The sequence below is a fragment of the Poecile atricapillus genome, chromosome W, assembly GCF_030490865.1.
Source record: "Poecile atricapillus isolate bPoeAtr1 chromosome W, bPoeAtr1.hap1, whole genome shotgun sequence".
In the NCBI taxonomy this organism is placed as follows: domain Eukaryota; kingdom Metazoa; phylum Chordata; class Aves; order Passeriformes; family Paridae; genus Poecile; species Poecile atricapillus.
This window is the reverse complement of record NC_081288.1, coordinates 3,169,585-3,192,506: the sequence shown is the minus strand read 5'-3', so window position 1 is coordinate 3,192,506 and position 22,922 is coordinate 3,169,585. Positions and strand designations below refer to the sequence as shown.

Here is a 22,922-nt window from a genome sequence, read left to right as displayed (position 1 = left end):
GCCTTAATAATTCCATGAGTGGTGAGACAAGTGCAGTCCCAGCCATCCATCCTAGCAGCTACACACCCCCCAAATAATCTAGTACCCTCTAAACAAGCACCTCACCCTTATTTCCGTTATTCTGGGATTTGGGATGGGAGATCCCGTCCATCCAGCACCTCCAGGCTGGCCAAAGCTTTGCTTACACCTGAGACATCTCCTTGGCTGCTCCTTCACCTCTGTCTGGCAGCTTCAGCAGAGAAACCAAGGAGCAAGCAGGCTGTGGAGAGCTCCTCACCTCTCAGCCATACCAGGTGGAGGAAGGTCCCTGTGCTGCAGCTTTCCAGGGGATATTCAGGAATTCACTCTCCTAGGCTGTCAATCTTGCACCTTTTAAGCAGCACTGAACTCACTCTATGAGGGAGTAAAGGGATTTCTCATTTCACTGATAACCTGGAGTCTGACTGAAAATAAAAGCCCCAAATGGAAAATCCTGACACTAGAGCTTTGAGCCCAACGTGCAAAGACTCAATCTGCTAAACCAGTAAATTCCCTCACGGTAATTAAAGGCACTAATTGATTTGTGAAAACATCTTTGGGATGGGAGCCGAACTGGGGGGATTTACAAGCCCTGCTCCTAATCCCCAGGGACTCCAATCAGTCCAGTTTGACAGGGGAGCAGAGAGCTGCCATGGATGAATGAGGGGAGACTAAGATTTCTTATTTTGTATCTTTTCAAGGAAATACCAGAGCATTTAATGACCAATTTCTCCCTTTCTGAGCCCATTTCTCCAGGCTTCTGAGAGTTTGGGTATCACTTTGATGCCTTCCCCAACCAGGGCAAACACTGCTCTCAGGCACCTTCATGTGAACCCTGTGAATTCACCAAAGCAGCATCAAGGGGGTGAAGAGAAAAAGGTATTCCTAACGAGGAGAAAGGCTCTTGGATAGGGCAGGGAGCAGGGCTCCTGTTGTGTTTCATCTGGAGACAGAGCCCTGGGGCTTTCAGGCACCATGGCCAAAGAGGGAGTGCTTAGTCCTGAGGCATCAAGTCCATGAAGGCTGTGGGAAATGTAGGAATTTCAAGTCCATGAAGGCTGTGGGAAATGTAGGAATTTCAAGTCCATGAAGGCTGTGGGAAATGTAGGAATTTCAAGTCCATGAAGGCTGTGGGAAAGGTAGGAATTGCAGCTCACAAACTGTGACAGAATGAAATGGTTCATGGCTTAAATGTTGGTAAAATCATGGACAGGCTTTTGCCCACTGTAGCAAACTGCAAAGAAGCAGCTGCTCATCTGTGACCACCAAAGCCACCCCTCCCCAAATACACCTACAAACTGAATTTGGAGTGTGGAGAGAACCTGGGATAAGGTAAATGTGACACTATTGTCCAGTCCTCCCAGGTCTAGGGAGAAGAGTGTGAGACTGGAGGAGACACGGGATGCTGGTGGCTCAAACACTCAGGACAAGCTGCTGATGGGCAAAGCACCCACCCAGGAGCCAGGGCTGAGCACAGCCCAGCTCAGGCTGCAGCTGGTGCTGGACCAGGTGAGGAAAGAGGGGAACCCAGGGAGGTGGGAACTTTGTCCTTATGGAGTGAACCCAGCTGTGATAACTCCCCGCCCAGGGGACATTCACACGGAGCCTGAAGGTGTTCACGCTGCTGATGGGCCATGATGGGACATAACTGACAATTTAATAGGCAGCTGTGTCTTCTGAGAAACTGTCAAAGACTCCTGATCCTCGACTTTCCATCATCCAGCAGGAAACTGCCCGCTGGGTGTTCCCACCTGAACCTGAGGACAAACCCAACAGAGGTTGTGTTCTGGGGATTGTCTCCATCGTTTCTTTGGGATGCCCCTCGCCATCTGATGGATCCAGTCTGTGACCATCACTTCAACCAACAGACATCAAAACTGCAATGACCAGGTTTTGTGGAGCCAACGAGTGGAGCAGTCTTTCTACTCTCATTCTTTCCATTTCTTTCTTATGCATTTTCTTATGGGATATTTTTGGGCTTTTATATTTTCATATTGCTAGAGATAATAGCAAAAAAAACGGGGTGTAGCTGCTTTCCAAATTGTTCTAAAATAAATAAATAAATAAACAAACAAACCAACAATCAAATATTTATATAATATGTGTATAAATATATAAATATATAAATACATAAATCTATATATACATAATATATATTTATATATAATATATATATTTATATATTTACAAAGACTGATCATTCAGTGTCGTTTCACTCTAATCCACCCTCTAACAGAGGGATCTATTACCTCTGGGGAAGTATCTCTGCACAAATTCCTGGTGGACACAATGCTTGGAAATCAGTTTTCTACACCAAGGACCAAAGTTATCAGAGCAGTGCTCCTTTAAAAACCATGGGAATTGTGAGAGGGTTTCCATGGGATACTCACCTGAAGATGCTCCACTCAGGCTCGATCCTCAGGATGGTGGGATCCTCTACATACTCATAGTGAAGCTCCTGGTGGATCTTGGCCTTGTCCACTCTCACGGACACCTTCACCTTCTCAAAGCCTTCATAGGAGGCCGTGGTGTTACAGACAATGTGCTTGGTGGATCTCCTGGGAGGAGGAGAAAACGAACGTGAACCAGGTGCTACCAGCAGCAAAAATGGTGAGAAAAGAGCCCAACTATTTATTCTTATGTCCTGTGTCCCAAACCTATGCACTGAAGAGGTGAACCTCAGTGTGAACCATTTATGTTCGTGTAGCAGTGTCTCGGGAAGTGGCATTACCTTTTCACTGGTTTAAATAAAACCACATGAGCCCTCATCTCTCAGGACCCTGAGTAAAATCTGAACCCCAAGGGCAGTCCAAACCAGGTCTCTCTCCAGAAATATTTCTCTGTGATTAAATATTTGATGGATGTTTCCTTCCTGCCTGCAGACATGTGCAGCAGCAGCTCATAAAAGGGGTGTTTGCACCTCAGCTTTGCAGTCTGGGATCATAAAGTTTACTTCACATTAGGACTGTAATTCTTGTTTAAGTGCAGTTTGCAGCCTGCCTGGTACCTTTGGAAGTGCTAATACAGTGGGAAGCATTTTATGATTATATTTAAAGAGGATTCTGCATAAACCTTTTCTTTTTGGCGGGGTCTAAAAGCCAGCTCCAGGTCTGCATTACTTTCAAAATGCATCAAAAATCAAGGCACCACATATTCTCAATCTTCCCAGTCCTGTGATTTGTGATGCAGCCTCATCTCATACCCCTAAAATGGGGCTGTGAGTCACCTTCAATGACTGCACCCTCCAGGTGGCCTCTAAATTCCCCCAAAAGACAGTGCCCAATCCCTCCTAAAATTCCCCAGTCTTCAGCGAGCATCTCCAAGCAGCTGTGGCTCCCACTTGGCATTTCAAATCACAGACTGTGACTTCACCCTGCTGAATTTTGGATGCTGGATCGCTCCACAGTCATGACAGGCTGCTAAAGAGGATCCCCACAGCCAGGAGAGGGAAGGGCATTGCCCCAGGGCAGTGCTCCCAGGTCTCCTGTGAATGAGCGCTTCCTCTGCCAAGGACATATTTGGGAGAAATGTGCCAACTTCATCTTCAGCCCCCATCGCTACTGGCAGCAAAATGTGTTGCCCTGGGTAGTTTTGAGCTGTGGGAGCCTCTGGGAATGGGATTCAGCCTCATTCTCACAGGGATCAGGGAACATCCAGCAGGTAACACTGACATTAAGCCTCTCTGAAGCGCCATTGAACAGGAGCCAGCACAGAGCTAAAATGTTGCAAATCATCCATTTCTTAGCGCTACAGGACTATTCTGGGATAAAAGGGAGGTGGTTTAGTGCTTCGAACTGATGTTGTCAGATTTTCTTTGTCACCTCTACTAAAGCTGGGACATGAAAATGAATCTTTTAAACGACGTACTCCCAGAGCAAGTAGCAGAGCACAGGACCGTGGAGAATCGTACTGAAATTTGACAAGAGGCCACGGGAAAAAGCACATCAAATACCAGTCAAAACAATGAAATAAATCCTATTTTCTCTCCCCAAAACATGGCCAGCAAGGCTGTGCATGGTGCAGAATGCACAAGTCCTGTTGCAGCATAGACATGGCCACGAGCAAAGGAGGCACTTGAGGGACAAGGTGTCAGGGCTGCAGGAGAAGTTTCCTGACTTTAATTAGAATTTCATCTTTCACACCTGGGCACGAGGAGCAGGAAGGGCTCATCTGTACCTGTAGAAGAGGCAGGGCTGTCGCCCAAAGGTCACAATGACGTTGCTGCCAGCGTTGAGGTTGTTGCCTGTGATTGTCACCTGGGTGCCACCCGACACTGGTCCTCGCTTTGGCTTCAGGTCAGAGAGGGTCAGAGTCTGTGGAGACAAAGGGAGGAGTTGGAAACACGGCAGAGGAGCAGAGGGACCTTCCCTCTCCTGCTAGTGGTGGAGAGAGGGAGGCACCCCCAAGGATTCGTTGGGACTTCTGAGGCTGGCCATGTCTTCTGGCTGATAAAGGAGCCTGGGGTGACGCCAGTCCTGTCAGAGACCCTCTGCTCGAATGCCAGGTTTGGAGGGATGAGTTGAGACCCAACTCCAATCTGTTCTCACCCCTCCAAAATGTGATCTGCCCTTGTAGCCACTCAGAAATACTCCTGCAAAGACAGGTCCATGCCTGGAGCACCTTGGGTCCCAATCTCTCATCTCCACTGCTTGTTTGGCACAGCTCAGGGGTCTTTTTTCTGTCACACAACACCAGCTCTGCAGGATAAATCAGGTAGTGAACTGCTTTGATTGGATCTTAATGGGGAATCTCCACCTCCAAGCTGTGCAACTCACAAAGGATGAAAATTGTTTGGTTTTGAAAAGATCACTCACATTCATTGATTCTCAGAATCTCAGAATGGTTTGGGTTGGAAGGGACCTTAAAGCCCATCCAGTGCCACCCCCAGCCATGGGCAGGGACACCTTCCACTACCCCAGGTTGCTCCTGGGAGCCTGTCCAGCCTGGCACTGGACACTTCCAGGGATGAGGCACAGCTTCTTTGGCCTCAAGACCCTCACAGGGAACAATTCCTTCCCAATATTCCATCTAACCCTGCCCTCTGGCAGTGGGAATCCATTGCCCCTTGGATGGAGGAGAGCTGTAGCTCAGCAGAACATCTGAGTTTGTTCTTGCCTCTCCCACATAGGATCCCAGAATCACTGAGGAGGGGAAAGACCTCCAAGATCATCGAGTCCAACCTGTGTCCGATCCCCACCTTGACAACCAGAACAGCGCACATCCAGTTGTTCTTTGAACACCTCTAGGGATGGGACTCCATCTCCTCCTGGCGCAATTCCAATGTTCAACAACCCTTTTCATGGAGAAATTCCTGCTGATGTCCAACCTGAACCTGCCCTGATGCAAAATGACCACACATGACCCTAAAATCTTCCTCTTATCTGACTTGGATGTTGAGAAAGCCTCGAGTTGTCCTGCCCTGACACGTGGTGGTGGTGCTCCTGTTGAGGTGTCCTCTGAAATGCCACAGCCACAAAAGCAGCACTGCCCATTTGAACACCTTTTCCCTTTTCCTGCTGATTTTCTGAGCCTCTTTTCCCAGCCTAACAGAGCACTGTGTTAATATATCAAAAAAGGGCACAATTCTTTTAGAGGCCCCAAATCTCAAACCTCTTTTTCTTTCCCTGCTATCCTCCCTTCTTCCCCAAATCAAGATAAAATACTCACACTCTGAAGGTACAGATCACCCTGTTACCACAATGCAGAGAGGAGACATCAATATTCAGGGAGAAATTTGGAGTTACAGTTTATTCTTTCATTTGCATTTTAATAGAAAAACTTTCCATTCAGTCCCAAGTGAAAAGCTACTATATGCATTTAAATGAAGATTATTTCTTTCCCCCTCTCTTTAAGAATGATGACACAAGTGCTTGAAGCTCTCAGCTCCTCTGAGCGAGCAGGTACATCACGCAGTCACCTTATTGAGCTTTGGAGACCATTAATCCATGTTTATAAAACCACCTGACACACACCACAGCTCCCACTCTCACACACACAGAGCCACCTCTGTTCCCAGGCCCCTCTGGTTTAATCATTTTGAAAAACAGCGGCAAGATTTCCATTTTTCCATTTTGCTCCTATTCAAAATGCAGCTCTTGGAGGAAGGGCAGAACATGAAAATCAGACTTACAGCTCTGTAGAAGGATCTGTTGTCAGAGCTGGGCACTTCTTGTGTTTAAACTTGACTGGTTTTCACCTGATGGTTTGGAAGCTGGTTTTATACTTAGAATCATGGAATTTTTGAGGTTGGAAAAGACCCCTTAGATCAGCAAACCCAAGCATCAACCCAGCACTGCCAAAGCCACCACTGAAGCACCTCTCTAAGCACCTTGAACACTTCCAGGGGCAATGATTCCACTGCTTCCTTGGGCAGCTTGTGCTTGGCAACATTTTCATCAAGAAATTTTCCCAATCTCCACCCTGAGGCTCTCCTGGCCCAGCCTGAGGCCGTTCCCTCTCCTCCTGTCCCTGTTCCTGGGAGCAGAGCCCAACGCCCCTGGTTGTCCCCTCCTGTCAGGGAGTTGTGCAGAACCACAAGGTCCTCCCTGAGCCTCCTTTTCTCCAGGCTGAGCCCCTTTCCAGTTCTCTCAGCCACTCCTGAGGCTCCAGACCCTTCTCCAGCTGCATTCCCTTCCCTGAGGAGTTCAAAACTGGATTCAGGATTTGAGATGGGGCCTCAGCAGTGCCCACCTCTGGGGTGGGCACTGCCCTGGTCCTGCTGGCCAGACTATTCCTGATACAATCCAGGTGCCATTGGCTTCTTGACTGTCAACCAGATCCTTTTCCACTGGGCAGCATTCCAGCCATTCTCCAAGCCTGGAGAGTGATTTTCTGGGAATGTTCTCTACCATTCTTTTTCAATGGGTTAAAAACCACAGGAAGAGTATGAAAATCCAAAGCATGCACTTCAGTACTGCTCCTTTATATTTTGGGTACCACCTCAAGCTCTGATGGCAACTCCCTTATTAAGGGACACCCCCACCAGTAAAAATTCCTGCTGACCATGGTGGCTGCAGCTGGGAGGTGACCTCCCACCTGGGAGAAAATGGGTTTGGAATGGCCAGCCTGGGGCCCAAAGCCTACACAGCAGCACTGCAGCAGTATCTGATTCAAAAATCATAGAGGAACATTTGAGTTAAAGACCCAAAAGACCTTTGTCCCACCCCTGGGTGGGTTCCCTGCCCTCTCCCTGGGGTGGATAAAGCAGCCATGGCCTTGTGAGGATCCTCACAGGCCACAGCCACACCAGGAACACTCCTTGACAGAGCTCTGCTGTGTCTGGAGCTGATCTCACAAATGGGTTTGTGGCTCAGCTTTTGAAGTTGTGATCAACCCTTTATTATTCACAGTGGCCTCCGTGAACACGGCATAGCACATCCACAGCAGAACTCCAGACTATTCACCATGTCCTCGCTGCTGGAAGGCACTGGAAAATTCCAAGAGAGTCTTGTGGATTGTTGAGAGGCTGGAAAGTGACAATGAGGGAAAGAGAACAGGAAATTTTCTGCATTTTATGGGATTTTACCTACTTTCCTCAGCTCCCCAACCCTTTCTTTCCTATCCAGCATCTCCTGCACACAGGTTTTCCATGGAGAAGCACCATCAGAGCTGGGCCTAAACTGCCCCCCATGGAGCTTGTCAAGACCTTGGTTCCCATTCCATTCCTCCTAGGAATGCAGGAAGAGCAAGATGTGACTCAAACACAGCTTGGGCACCTGGGTTTCCTTTCTAGAGGTTCCACAGTAACAGCAAGAGGGGAGAAGATGAAAGGGATGGATAGGAAATGGTCTCCAAAATAACAAGGATCTTAGCAGCAGACTTAGAAGAAATGTAGAGTAGTCCACAGCACCTGCACTGAGACATGATATTTTCATCTAAAGCCAGAATAAAGGTAAACTTTCTTCAGTACCTGAATTGAGAAGAACATGTAATATGTTTTCCATTGCAGGACTGGGGCAATAATCACAGCAAGAAAATGAATAACTGTAAAAAAATATATTTCATTTAGATCATCATAAATTTCATTTCAGCTTTGTTTCCCTCTTGGCTTATTGTACATTCTAATGCAATTTGCAGGTTTTGATCACAGATGAGTTTAAAACAAATGAGCAGCTATTTGAATTTAAAAGTTCTGGTTAGAAAGGTGGAGAAGAACCATTCTGGCATCTCTAAACTGAGACACTTCTTTCTTAAAACTAAAAAAATTATTAATTTTTTATTATTATTATTATTTATTATTTCATTTTAAGAAATTAAATACTCAATAGAGTCCAAGCCATCATCTCTTTGAATTCTTGCAAGACGGGGAAAGGCTGAACCAATTGGCCAACTTTGACCAAGTTTTCCTTCAAACCTCTCAAAAATCAATTTTCCAGGAGATTTGCCATGAGTCAGGAAGTGACATTTATCTCCCAGGTGATGCTTTTCCTTGGTTTTCAAACATCTTCTTTCCCTTCAAGCTGCCATGCACCGCTGCAGGATGCCAAGGCACGTCGAGATTCCTGCAACAGCATCTCTGCCCTCCTGGCAGAAAAATCCGAGGAAGCCAAAAAAACACAGCTCCCACTGTGAAAGCACCGGACACGGGAGAGGGAATATGATGGGCAGGCTGGAGAGTTTCTGTATTTTTGGGGGGAGTTTTTTGTCTAGCACAAAGGTATCGAGGTATTCAGCAGAGAAAACCCTGGTGGCTTCGTGCTCGTGCCCTGGCAGCTGGGAAGGCGGCAAGCAGAGGGAAAAGCTGTCACAGATGGACACGGATGATCAAAACCAGACAGTAATTCCAAGAGTAGCAAAGGTGACACGTTGAAGTGTAATGTCCTGGAAAGAGCCCTTCTGGCTGCCTGGTAGGGGCTTTCTCTCAAGGTGTTTCTCTGCCCCCGCTGCCGCAACACCTGAGTGACATCAGAAAATGCAGAGAACAGAGAAACTTGTGTAGCTCGAGGGGGGAATCCAAGACATTTGCATTCATTACAAGTTCCCTTTACCATAAAGAAATGCTCAGGCATGTGAATAATTTCAGAAGAGACCCATTCTCTTGCAGGAGTTGAGAGCTTTTGATGGGAACAAAGGGACCCTCTCATCTCAAACCTGCACAGATCTGAACAGATCAAGGCCAGACAATGCTTGCATGTCCCCAGCAAGGGGTCTTAGAGGAATAATCAGGTCTCTTGGACCTGGAACATCATCAGAAGGGAGGAAAAAAGCACTGGCGCAGTGTACAACATGTGTTTGCACTTGAACTGAAGCTGAAGCACGCAGGTGTCTCTCGTTTCATCATGGAGCATCCAAAACAGCTGCCCACCAGCACTGAGCCCCAGACACATCCTACAGCTCACCAGAAGCCTGAGGTGGATCTGTGCTGACCCCAGTGCTCCTGGTGTGGATGGGATGAATAAACACCTGGGGCAATCCAAGAGGGAGAAGAAATAAACCCAATCGAGACCATCACACTCATGCTCTGAAGATCCAGGGGTTGTTAGGAGTAGTGGCAGCCCCTAAGTTTCTTCTGGTGGCTCCAGCCAGAGGGGTGTTGGTAGCAGGAGTATCACACTCAAAAAAAATAAAAAGATACTAGGAATTTTTTTTCCCTTTTCTAGATCTCTTTTTCTTTTCTTTCCTGTTCAGCACTTTTAACTATTAATGAGAATTTTCTGTATTAATTTGGACCACGGCTGCATGGAACTGTAACTGGACTAATAATCTGGACTATTATTAGGTTGTTAAAACTTTAATTAGACCAGCTATTTTTGCTGGGAACAAGATGTTAAAAGGAAATGGAATGAACAATTTGGTGCACCCAGAACGGCAGCAAAGAGCTCGGAGGCTCAACATGGTGACAGACAATGGACAGAGGGAGCAAAGAGGATCAAGGCCAAGGAGTTTAGGGCCACAGAGAACTTTTTTCAGGAACTTACCATGAAGTAGTAGAGCTGAGAAGACCTGGCCATGAACTCTGGCTTACACTCGGCCACGCAGATTTCCACAAATCCGGCGTGCTGGCTGGGCTTGGCCTCCCCCATCTCACACACGATCCTGAGGGGAAAATATCAACCAGGAGCAGAGTTTGAGGGATGGTTTGGTGGTGCTGGTAAGGTGGAATTGGAGTAAAGAGCCCACAGTGCTGGGGGATGGACTCTAAATTAACCCACCCTCTTCTGTCCCATCCAGAATCCAAGTTGTGGATTAAGTTATTCTTTAGAAAGTGGTGGATTCTGGTGGGGGCAAGTGTAAATCTACCTAAATACACACAGAAATGTTGGGCTGAGGTCTGGCTCTATCCATCTCAGATCTAGCCTGGCATGGTGGAGACAGCTTTAAGGTTTAATGATCACTCCTGCATTTAGCAAGAGGTTTTTCAGGATTTCTGCCTTCCAAACTGGAATTGAACACCTTGAGGTGACTGCTTGGTGAAAACCGGGATAACTTCAGGACATTTGCCATGAGGTTCACCTAAATAAATGGTAATAACAGGATTATTAAATAAATGGATTATCCTGAGCTGTACGTGGGGAATGGCCTTCTCCATCCCGCAATTCCCAGGTTGGAATGGAGTCCTTGGAAGGCCCTGCAGGTAGGAATGGCATTAGGTGTGCTGTGGCCTTTGCTCTGCCACACACCCACTTACTGCTCTGCTGGGATGTACCCTTCCACCAGCGGCTTGCACTCCACACCGGCCACTTTGACGTGGGATGCGATATCCCGGAATTCCAGCCCCAGGTTCTCCCCACGGATGGTCACTTTGGTCCCGCCCTCCCGGGGACCCGTCACGGGGTTGATCTGGGGAAACAAGCCGAGAGAGAGGGGAACAATCAAACCAAGCACCAGAATCCTCTCAGGTGAAAGAACAGACAACTTTTGGGGATCACCGGGGCACTTGTAAATGCTGAACAGGTGAGGGAACAAACCTACTTCAGATACTCAGAATATGCAAAATTCTGCCCCAGACCTCATTTACTCTCTTTTAACTACTTGCAAACCATCCAGAGGTGAGTAGGAGATTTTCTTTCTAGAAGCAGGGATTTATGGAACTGCAGCTGAGCTCTGCACTTTGTAGATGTGAGCCATGGAAAGGCAGGAGAGGGACACAGTGGAGAGAAATGTGAGAAAGAAAAAGAGAAGGACAAAAGCGGTTGAGCCAGTCACTTGAAATCCTAAATTCTCAGCCCAAAGCTCGTGGAGGTTTTTCTCTCTTCTGGAGGTAGGTAATGGTCATGCACCAGAAATTCAGCTGAAAATGTCCATCTGGAATAAAACTGGCCAAGCCACAGCAGGAGCAGGGTGTTGGGTTAGGTGTGGAGGAGGTGGATGGTGATTGAGACAGCAGCAGCTGCTGCTCTGTGCCAGCACAGAGCTCCAGTTTCCATCCTGGGAGAGCTGTTGGAAGAGCAGACAGGGAGCATGGACAGATCATTTGTGGAGCCTCTGAATCTCAGCATGAGATGAGCGACCATCCCAACCTGGAGGCTGCTGGAATGGTGTTTGCATCCTGGCCTGGCCCTGCACCAGACCCTCACAGAGTCTGGTCTCCACCATCCTTGTCCAGAGCCAGGTGGGAATCAGCACTGGAACTGTCTCCTGAGCATTGGAACAACACTGGAATCACCTTTAATTGTCTCCATTCTCTGCCAGGTTGGGAATCTGGGGCTGGCAGCGATGCCCTGCAGTAGCAGTTGGGCTGGCAGGGAAAGGGGAGGCACTGGTGTGAGCAGAGCTGCTCCCAAGCACTTCCCAGCCCCGAGCCTGGCACCAGGGTTGGTGTAATTCCCACCCAAAGGGCGATTTTTAGAAGGCACATCTTTAGTAAAAGGAGGGAGAGCCAGGCACCTCTAGGGGATATTTAATTTTAGGATATTAACTTTAGGATATTAATTGTAGGTGTTGCGAACCAAGTCCTCAGTGAGTGTGACTCATCTCTGACTCTACAGGGAACCAGGAGGTATTTGTGGTGGTTTTCCAGGGAAGTTAAAAAGAAAGGGGAAAGGGAAAGAGGAAAGGGAAAGCTCTCTGAAGCACAAGATTTCAAAAAATTTTTGCTGTGACTCAAAAAGCATCAACAGGAAATTTCCTAGACCAAAGCCAACACAGCACCACTGAATCCCTCCCTAGGCAATATTTAATTTGTAAAGACCAGCTTCAAAACCCACTTATTTCCTTAAAACCCACTTCCTTAAATCAGGAGGGCCTGGGATTCTCCCAGGTTCACATGGAAGATTTTTTAAACCCCATTTCATAGCTCTGCCACAGATTCAACCAAGAGGAAGGTGTTACCAGGTTGTTTTCACAACAGGAGAGGAGGAGCCTGTTCTATCACAGGTGAAAAATGCGGCACAAGACCTGTCAGTTTTGGAGAGGAAAATCCAGGCAGGGAAACAAAAGCTGCCAGGAAGCCTCAGCTTCCTCTGGAAGACCCAGAGCTGCATCCCAATTTCCAGTCTCTGCTCATATCAACTGCTGCTTGTTGCTCCTAAAGGAGTTTTTTATGGCTCAGTGAGTCTCTAAGTCCTTTAATTTCCCTGAGTGGCTCTGTTAATGCCAGAGCTGGTACAGAAATGGGGAGATGGGTGCTGGAAGGGGTGTGAGTGCCCCTACAAGTGTGACTACACGTGTTGTTCCTCCTCTTCCCTGCAGAGACCCAGCCCTGGCTCCTCTCCAGGCTCTGGATGCTCCTGCCCCACAGCTCCAGACCTGCCATTAGCTGCAATATATATCCAGTCACTTGAGATTACTTCCATGCTAATGGCTCAGGAAAAGGCCTTCCAAGAGCTACTTAGGATTGCAGCAGGCAGCTGGAATATTTCATGAGCGAGTGTTGCAATGATCTGTTGGAGCTCAGAGAGTTGTTGGAGGAAATGCCAGCAGAATCTGAAGCACTGCCCCTCTGGAGCTGTAGGGTGGAGAATGGGTTTGTTTTTCAAAAAGAGCCTGGAGATGAAGGATTAGGGTTAAAATATGGCAGGGAAATGTGAGTGGACCTTCAGAACCTCTGCACGCCCACGTCCTTGTGCTTTAGATTTCTGCTTTAGCTGATCATCCATCAGCTGCCCCATGCCAAATTCTATCATTGTTTTACAATGTCTGAGAATCTGAAAATATTTTTTAAATGTTTCCCCCAGCTCCAAGCGATTTTCAAGGCATCAAAGCTGAATTTTCAGGTGTAACTGTCCTTTCTGGCTGTCTGGGTTTGGTTTCACAGCTTCAGGTGGTTCAAGTGAGGTCAGAATTACCAGTCTCAGATAAATCCAAGTAGAGACCTCCAGCTTGGAAACACCAGAATAAGCCATAAACATCAGAATAAACTGAACTCCAACAGTTCAACTGAGAGAGAGCTTTGAAAGCTGGTGAATGACAGGGAGACGGATCAAAACACAGGGAAAGGGTTTATTTTCAGTAACATCTGGGAAAAGCAGATTCAACCTAGCCTTTGCTCCCCCAAAATGTTCAAGCAGAGATAGCAGTTTAGGGCTCTTCCATTACACCCACAATTTTTGAATCTGAATCAAAAACAACTTAAAAAAGCCTTTCTTGCTTTCTAGGAAAATAACCCACCTAATTATTCCTATTAAACCACCACTGTGGAGGCTGGATTTTCCTCTGTTGCAGTTCCCCATATTTTCCCTGTTTCATTTCTCTCTTGACTTTTCCCAGTGGTAAATCAGGCCCTGGCCACTCTGAAAGGTGTTCATGTTGAGTAAGGCCTGTGCTCAAGGCAGGAGGCAGCTGGAAGGGTTGGAGCCCTCATTTTGGAGGCTCAGGTCTGTCCTGCTGCCTGTCCTGTGACCCTGAAAATGTGCCTGGCATTATGGCAAAGGCATCCTAAGAAAGCAGACAAAAATCCCTTTAGATTTCAGGCCTGACTTGCCTCCCCTGCCTTCTCTCCCTTCTTCTGCTCCTTGTCTTTATGGCTTTCCCATTCTCTGGTTTCCTTTTTGAACCTTTCCTCCAGCTTTTCCTTTGGCCCAGCCACCACAATCAATAGGGAACTTCCTGAAGAACAGTGTTACTCCTCAGGCCCTTCTCCCAGCCCTGTCCTCATTCTCTTTCTCTCAACAGGGCAGTTCTCAACTTTTCCTACTCCAGGCTTGCTCCTGCCTCCTCCCTGAGCCTTCCAAAGGGACACCTGACAACTCTACAGGGCTTTATTTGCTCTGTGAAGACTTTTCTGACCTCGCAACATCAGCCAGGGGCAGGACAAACAAAAGGGTTTAATCTGCTGGAGTCAGTGGAGGTTTGGTTTTTTTTCTGGACATGGCTTTGTCTGTGTCATGTTGCCAAAAAACATAAATTACACCTCCCCTCTAGCTTGACCTCCTGTCAGCAAAGCTCCAACCTCTCTGGGATCACTCAACACCTCCTTCTCAGCCAGGCTGACCAGAGAGGCTGCTCCAAGAGGCATTTGGGGTCCTTTGATTTACCCTCACACCGGCCACTGGAGATCTTGTCTCACCTTCAGATGTCTCTAGAAGGCCAAGGTCTCCTGAGGGATTGATGCCACATCTGCCAGCCCTTTTTGGGCAGGTCAGGTGCTCTGGGGCTCCTCAGGTTGCACCAGCACCCTGTGTTTGGGGGTTATGGTTGGAATTCTGACGCCCTCAGGTGTTAACCCAAGGTCACCCCTGAGCTGTGGACACGTGTTCCTCCCTTTGAAGCCACCATGGTCTCACATCCCCAGAGTGCCTGAGGCTTTTCCTGACCCAGCAGAGCTCAACCCTGACCTTCCCATCACCAGCCCAACCCCAAATCAGGAAAACAACCCAAGGAAAGGGAATCCCCCAGCTTCCTGCGGATCCACCACTTACATCCGTGATCTTGGGGTTGGTGCACTTGCCCTTGGTGCTGGACAGCTCCAGCCACTGGCTGTCCTGGGCTGGGCAGTGCTGCTTCAGCGTGCACTGGTTCTGTCCCTGGCACCAGCCACACTCGAAGTCGGGGTCGGCTTTCAGGCAGAGTCCGCAGCTGTCCCGCATGGCCCCACACTTGTAGAGGTGAACTGCAGGGACAGCAAAAACACAGGAGCTGAGAGAGGCAGATGGCACAGGAGAGTGGGGTGGCAGTGGGAGCAAGAGGGGAAAGTGTTCTGGGCTGCTCATGCCAGAGGCAGGATGGAAACCCTACAGGGGGGTGAGTAATGGTGGGGGAGGAAACGTGGACGTCCTTCTTGAACTAAAGTTCATTCCTTAGTTCGTTCTTCATCAAAGGTGTTTTTGGAAGCTGAGAGCAGAAAGGAGGATGCTGCTCTCAGTATGTTGAGAGGAGGTTGGAGAAAATGGTGCTTGGGCAGTGATTTGGCCTCAGTCCCTTCCTTTTTCACAGACTGAATGTGTCACCAACAACCAACCTCAGACTCAGCACTTCATCCTAAAAGAATTTTCTAGACCTGGCCAACCCACAGCTCAAACTTGGGTGTGAAACTCCCTAGAATTTTGTGTTAAGGTGATGCCACTCAGGTTTCCCACTTGACAGAAATCCCAAAAGATAACAGTAAATGGTTCGTTATGAGGCTGATTCCAGGGATTCACAAACAGCCTTTACCCCTTCTTCTGCTCCAGAAATTCAGTCTGCTTCCCACTTTGAGGCAGAGTTGATTCCACTCTAATACAGACAGCAGTGATTAATGCTTAGCTCCATTTTGGGCTGTTAAGTGATTAGAAGCACTCAGAGCTTTTTCTAATAAAGCCTAAAAATATTGAAGTCCTCCTACGAAATGAGATCATGTTATTTATCCTTGTTTTACGATGTAGACACTGAGGCCTGGCTTGCACAGGGGACTGATGGCAGAATTCTCCTCCTGGAAGATGAAGGTGGCAGAACCAAGGCTCTCAGACTTTTTGGTTTTCCTTCATTTGTGGGCATGTTGGGAGATTTGTGCTTCTGTTTTTCTGTGTCCATAGGTGACTAAAGTGATTTTTATCTTCATACACAATCCCAGAGCTCACAGGCTTTGGAAATATTTGTGCTGAAAGCTCTGTCTCTCCATACCTTCCCCCGAGAAGTCAGCAAGTATTGGCCAAATGCAAGAAAAACTCAGAAACTCTTTATTCCTCCAGGGTGGGTGTAAGAAAAGTACCCAAAAGCACCCCAGAAAGCCTGCAAAACATCTGTCAAGCGCAGTTTTTTTTTTTCCAGACCTTGTGGGATACACCTATTTCCTTAGTTTTCTGTTGTATATCCATAAATTTGCTGAGTTGTTCTGCTTAAGATGCTACCAGTGGGTACCTCTGTAGGTAATTCAGCAGGTTTGGGTCAGTTTAGCATTTCAGCCTCCCAGTCCAGCCCGTGATGATGCTGGATGTGAAAGCAGTGGCATCTTGGTCACCTCATGAGAGTGTGGTATTGCTTCCATGTGGTATCTCTATGAGAACATGCCCAAGCTCTCCTCCTGACCAAAAACATGATGATAATATCCAAATTACTCATCTGGGACAGCCACCAGCCAGTGCTGCAGATTTTTTTCCATTATTTTTCCATTATTTCCATTTTTTCCATTATTTTTGTTCATTATCTGCAACATTTTGGCTTGGAATAACCCAAGATTATTGGGTGCTACAGATGATTCTTGAGTTCATCCCCTGGTCTGTTTTATGTTACTGGCACAAACAGTCCGAAAATATGATCATATTTTATCACTTTTATTTAATCAAATATTAATGTAATTTTATTAATTTTACTCCCACATCACCTAGGATAGCTCAGTGTGGCCCAAGAAAAGGATTTACACTTTTAGTGTGGACCACGTTGTGCCAGGGGTGCTCATTTTACGGTAGCATAAAACTAAGCAGGACAGGGGCAAGTGTCCAAATTCTGACCTCCAACCCACACTGTTAAAGGTTCTCACAGCCCCTGGCACTGTTTGGGCCCACGGAAATCAGCAGTGTCCTGGAAACACCGTGGCAGAGCTTGGAGAAAAGGAGACAGCTTCAGAGTAGAGGCAGGGTGGCAGTTTCAGCACAGGCCGTGCCTGAGTGCCAGGGCTGGGCAGGAACCTCCAGCCTGTTGTGTTTGCTGAGTGGATTTAACCCTCAAAAGACAGAGTTTTGGGATTTTGGTGCCGGAACTCTGCCATTCAGAGGGGGAGAAGGGCAGATGGGGTTTGTGCCATGGGGAGAGGAGTTGCCCTGTGCTGCTCTCCAGGTTCAAGGTGGTGTTGGTGGGAACCTCAGCAGGAGTGCGGGTGTGGAACGGGGTGACAGCACTGTGGGAATACCTGATGGGGACAGATGGAGTGGGAGAAGCTGCTGGAAGTGTCCACGACGAGTCAAAGAGAGAGAGGGAGACATTTCTGAGAGGTGATGATGTGAGAAGAAGAGAATCTGCAGGTGTGAGCTGCAAATTCGGGGCAGCCAAGCAGAGGGGTTGCCTGGGGGGAAGGTTCCAGGGTGGAAAGACAAGAAGGAAGAAGAAGATGTGAACTGACCATCCATCTCCAGGAACACCCAGCCTGCCTCAGGGTCGTGGCTGGATGTGCAGCCCCCTCTGCGAGGGACACATCAAACCTGTGCCATCGGTGGTGGTTAAACACAGATGGTTTTCAGATCCCTTTTATCATTATCATTTTATTTTGCTCAGAATTCTCCCACTGGAGAGCCGCAGCCTTTCTGCTCCCCCTCTGCCTTCCCCTGCTCATTACTAAATTGCCTCTGAGCAGAGAGCCCGCTCTCCTGGCATGTTAACTTGAAGAGCATCACTGCAGGAGAAATAAAGAGGGGGAGACAAAGCTGAAGAAGGAAGGGCGTGAAAACCAGACACGAGGATGTGGGGAGAAGCGGGAGGGAGAGCAACACAAGTGGGAGGGAGAGTCGCATTTCTCAGGTGGAATTAGAGAATTGGAGGGCTGGGGGGAGGCATACAAAGCACTCAAAAATTGGTAATTTGCAGAGTGCAGAGAACAAGTGTGCAGCAGCCAGCACGGGGAGACGGTGGCGGCTTTGTTAAGTGTAGGGAGCGAGGGCCCGTTGCTAAGGTTACCGCTTCCAAGGACAAGTTGAAATAACTCTTTACCTTTGTTCTGTGCCGGGTTGTCAATGTTGAAATTCCCGTTCCACACGACTGTCAGCTCCACTGGCAGGCTGTTAATCTCCATCCCTTCGTACGAGTACTAGAAGTGGGAGAGGAAAAACAAAATAAACAAAAAAAAAGCCCCAAACCCAGAGTTAGAAAGTGCTTGGAGGTGGGGAGGGGATGGGGTGAGGCAAGAGGGGGTGCAGAACATGGAGAGCAAGAGAAATGGAGCTGTCACCTCCCCAGTCAGCAGCACCTGCCAGAATGCCACAGGATGCTCCCAAAGCTGTGGATCTCCAACCATGCCCCTCACAAAAGCCCATTTATCCATTAGGTGACTATTTGTAGAATCCCAGAAAGAGGATGGAAGGGAGCTTAAAGATCATCCAATGCCACCTCCTGCCACGTAGGGACACCTTCCACTACCCCAGGCTGCTCCAAGACCCATCCAGCCTGGCCTTGGACATTTCCAGGGATACAGGGGCAGCCCCAGCTGCTCTGGGCAACCAGAGTTTCACAGCCAAAATATCTGATCTGAACCTTTCTTCAACTTAAAGCCACTCCCTCTTCTCCTATCACCTGGAAAAATCCATGATGGAAGAACGTTTGCATGTGATGGGCCTTAACTTTGAAATCCATTTTTTGGGTGTTGAGCACAGCTTTGAAAAGTATTTTTCCAAGTTGGGTGCAGCTTTAAGGTGTAAATTGCACATTCTGGGTCTTCCAGCCAGCTGTGCCTCTGCTGTGTATTCCAAAGGTGCTGAGTGTCTAGGTGAGGTTGTTCACTCTAGGAATGTCTTGAAGAACTCTTGGAAGCTGAGTGAGGTCTCAAAATCAGGGAAACCCCTTGAAAAGGGGGAAAATGGAGCCAGTGTGTAATTATAGACCTGTCAGCCTAACTTGGCTTCCCAGAAAGAAAGTACATCAAATTATTAAACAATCAATTTATAAGCACCTGCGAGATGATAAGGTGATAAAAATCAGCCAGCACAGATTTGTCAAGAACAAATTGTGTCAACCCAATCTAATTTCCTTTTTGACAGGCTTAATGACTTTGTGGATAAAGGGGAGGCAGCAGATGTGATTTATCCTGATTTCAGGAAAGTATTTGCTACTATCCTACAGCAGATCACCATAAACAAACCAGGGAAATATGACCTAAGAAAGGCCACCATAAGGTTTATGCAAAATCCATTAAACAAAAAAAACCAAACAGATAATTCCATGTCAAGCTGGGAGGGTGTTTCAAAAGGAATATTGTCCTGAGTCTGGCATTACTCAGTATTTTCACTACTGACTTGGATGATTTCATGACACTGTCCTGGAAGGGGTGTAAGAACCTCCAACAGCAGGGTTAAGAATTTAAAACAAACTTGACAAATTGTAGAACTGGGCCAAAATCAACCAAATGAAATTCAATGCTGGCAGATGGGGACTATTTTTCAGTAGGAGGAATTGATGCAAACAACTCTGAAACTGGAGTGGCTGGGCAGTGCTGCAGGAGAGGGCCTGGGGACTGCTGGAGATCATGAACAGACTGTAAATCAACAATGCCATATTGCTGCCAAAACCCAAACAATTCTCATTTGGGGATGGAGCAGATAGAGTTTGTTACATGTGTAAACCCCAGGAGGAAATCACTTTTCTCTACTCAGAACCAGAAAGGCCTCAGCTGGAGCAAGGAGTATTCAGTTTCCAGCAAATATGTCTTAAAAAGCTGCAAGAAACTTCTGAGAGAGCTGGAGAGATTTAAACAAACGCTTGTCAGGGGCAGTCAAGGCACACAGAGGTGACCCCAAGGAAGGAAATGGAAGCTGCTCTCTGGAGGCCCTCTCCACGAGGTGCTGAGAGCTTTTTTTCCACCTAGATTTTGATTTATCTCCAGCCAGTTCACCCAGGGCTAACCCTGCTGCCCACCTCCATCAGCAGCTTCCACCCAACACCTCACCAAAAGGCAAAGAGCCTCAGGGTGGGAGAGGAGATGGTTGATTAAAGGACAGAAGGGAGCAAGAAAGGAGGGGAGAAGCATCTTGTGTCTGCTTCTATTGCTGGGCACAGTGCACATCAGGATTTACCCTGCTAAGGGCAGGGATCTCCCACTGCAGTGGGGTCTACAGCGGGACAAAGTCCCACTTCGAAAGGAAAAGATTTTCCCCAGTACAAACCAGCAAGCTGGTTTGGCTGGGCCAAAAAATGTCACTGCAGAGTCCCCCATCCCTTAAAGCCCCTTTGTGGTTATCCACAGAGAGGCCAGAGCTCTGAGCTTTACAGGTGGGGTTTCCTCTATCCATTAATTGCTGTATAATTGCAGAGTAAATGGCAACTGGTGATTTCTGTCCATTACAGCAGAGTGGGAGCTGCTTGCACAGTGATTCCTCTTTGCACAGACTAAACACAATTAGCCATTAATCTGCAAACCCTGTGATTATGATCCAGTTGTAGGGAATTTATGGGTATTTGTGGTTTCCATGGAGGTAAAGAGCAGCCCAGGTGAGCCAGGTCCTTTGCAGCAGACCCGCCAGTCTCATTCAGGATTTGCATTTTTGTGACACTTTTGGGTGTCCCTGCCAGCCAGATTCAAGATGAGCTGTCTGGACTCACACCACTGGCTGTTCCCAGCTCTGAAGAGCTGGGAGCGAGGATGGGGAGTCAGGAGTGGGAAGGACAGTGCCTGAAGACTGGTGAAAAATGAAACTTCTGCCACTCAGGAGCACCTGCTTTGCACAGGACTTTGAAAATGCTGATTGGGAATGGAAAATGGGATATATATGGAATAACTGGCCATCCTAAAGTCACAAGATGAGTCTTAGAAAGGGCCTCACCAGAGCCTTGTGTGTGTTTTGGGATTTAGCTGGAAGCAGAGCCTAGGCAGGGCTGCAGGGACAGGCATCTGGAATCTCCTGGAGCCTTTCTTCCCATGGGAGATCTCAGCACCAGATGCAGGAGCTCAGCTGGGATTTTAGATCTTATCTGTCTGCAGCACCAGGGGCAAAGACATATTAGACTTTTTAACCCAGCAGGCTTGATCCAGACCTGGAAAAGGATGTGAGGGGATAAATCCCAGGGAAGGGCTCTGAGGATGAAGCCAGCTGGGATGAGGATGCTCACACTGCCCGTGCCTGACCCATCCGGTGCTGCGTGGACTGCACGGCAGCGAAACAGAGCAACCTGCAAAGGAACGGTGAGGAAATGCTCCATCCTCCTCAGACCACAGGAGCTGCTCACTCATTGTGACCCCTCTTCAAAGCCCACTGAACTCAACAGGGGCCTTTGAAAAGGACTCGCTCAGCCGTGACAATAAGATGGAAATGTGTTTCAGGGGAGAAAAAAGGCCTGGAGCATCGATCTCCGGGAGAGCAGAGCTTCCCGGACACTCCTGAGAGGTGTTCATACCATCAGGGCTTGTCTCTCCCCCTTCCCTTCCACAACTGCTCCAACATGGGCAAAACATCCCAGAAGGTGTAACTCTGACCCCTAAGTCTGGATTTTAATCACAATCATCTCATCAAAGCAGAAAATTATGGGCAATTTGGGGACCCAGCTGAGAAGGAAAGGCTGCGCTCCATGGAACACAGACTGGCTCTCCTCAGGAAATGCCAAAAAAATGCTGCTAGAAGGAGCTGTTGTAATTCACAGGAGCAATGTTTGGAACTCACAAATATCCTTTTTTTTTGCCTTTCAAATTCTCCTGTAGTATCAGATACTCCCACAGTCTGTGCAAATCCATATCCATGCCTGACCACTTGCAGCATCCTGCCCTTTGGTAATTTGGCTCGAGCACATTTAGGATGATAAATCCAGAGGGGTTTCATGGTATTTCCATTAGTACCTCAAATAGTGGCGAGACTTCTGCAGAATTTTAGTGTTGGTCTGATTTCTCTGACACCACTTTTGTGGTTAGAGCTCAAATCCAGGGATTGATTCCTGTACTTGGCTCTGCCATCAACCCCTTGCACCATCCTGTGGAAATCATTTAATCTTTCTTTGCATCAAATTTCCAGCCATAAAAAGGCAGAAAACGTCTTGCACACTGTCATTCTGCTTCCTTGGATCTTTTGCTTTCCAGAGCTGGGACTGAGTTTTTATAACTGGGTATCACCCAGCCCAACAGAGTCCACGTGATTATTGGGGTTTCTCTTTCATTTAAATGTAGATAAATAGTCATTAGAGAAGGGGATGCACAAGTGTGACATTCCCAGTGGGAGGTTTGGAGCTGGATGATCTTTAAGATCCCTTCCAACCCAAACCATTCCCTGATTCTACCACTCTCAGCCCTGTGCTTGTCTTTTGGCCACCCACAAGTGTGCTTTCCCATGATTTCTGTGAATAGCTCTTCATTTTTTTCTCAGCTCTGCTTTTTATTGGATTTCTTTTTATTTCTTTTTTTTTTTTTTTCATCACTCCCTTCACTGTGAGCCACATCACGGAGTCAAATGCCACTGAGATCTCTTGCTAAAGTGCAATGATGTGACAAATAGAACAGACTTGCTCTCCTGTCCCTAAGCCACACAGCGCTTTCAGCTGCACCACCTCAGGTCTCAGCACACAGAGCTGTGAAGGATTCCAAACAAAATCATCAGCAGGGATTTTGCTGATGGGAACCAGGGTGTGCAGGAACCAAGCAAGGATGTGGGATCAGCTGCTGAAGCAGGTAATGGCACTGATCATGGCATGCTCAGGTGGGTCAGCCCTCCCCATCTCCCTCTTCCTCATGCCAAAGGCTGATAATTTTGGGCTGATTGCAAGTGCTGGGGCTCCCACTGTTTCCCACTGGGAAGATTGCACCCTGCCCTGATACATCCAGCAATTTCAGCCCTTCCTGCTGACATTTTTACTTACTTATTTATGTGTCTGCTTAGCTCCCCTGCTTCTCATCCCCTCCCATCGCTCCATGTCCAGGCTGTTGG

General features: G+C 47.7%; 1 protein-coding gene across 1 annotated transcript in view; it reads right to left on the bottom strand.

Moving 5' to 3' along the window:
* The window catches only part of LOC131591803 (plexin-A4-like), a 417,581-nt gene that overhangs the window by 55,390 nt on the left and 339,269 nt on the right, over positions 1-22,922 (bottom strand). The window contains exons 11-16 of the mRNA XM_058862866.1: positions 18,016-18,112; positions 14,817-15,007; positions 10,646-10,797; positions 9,936-10,053; positions 4,195-4,331; positions 2,409-2,576 (exon numbers count right to left, since the gene is read on the bottom strand). Of these exons, the coding sequence (XP_058718849.1) occupies positions 2,409-2,576; positions 4,195-4,331; positions 9,936-10,053; positions 10,646-10,797; positions 14,817-15,007; positions 18,016-18,112 (863 nt within the window). The remainder of the gene's footprint in view (positions 1-2,408; positions 2,577-4,194; positions 4,332-9,935; positions 10,054-10,645; positions 10,798-14,816; positions 15,008-18,015; positions 18,113-22,922) is intronic.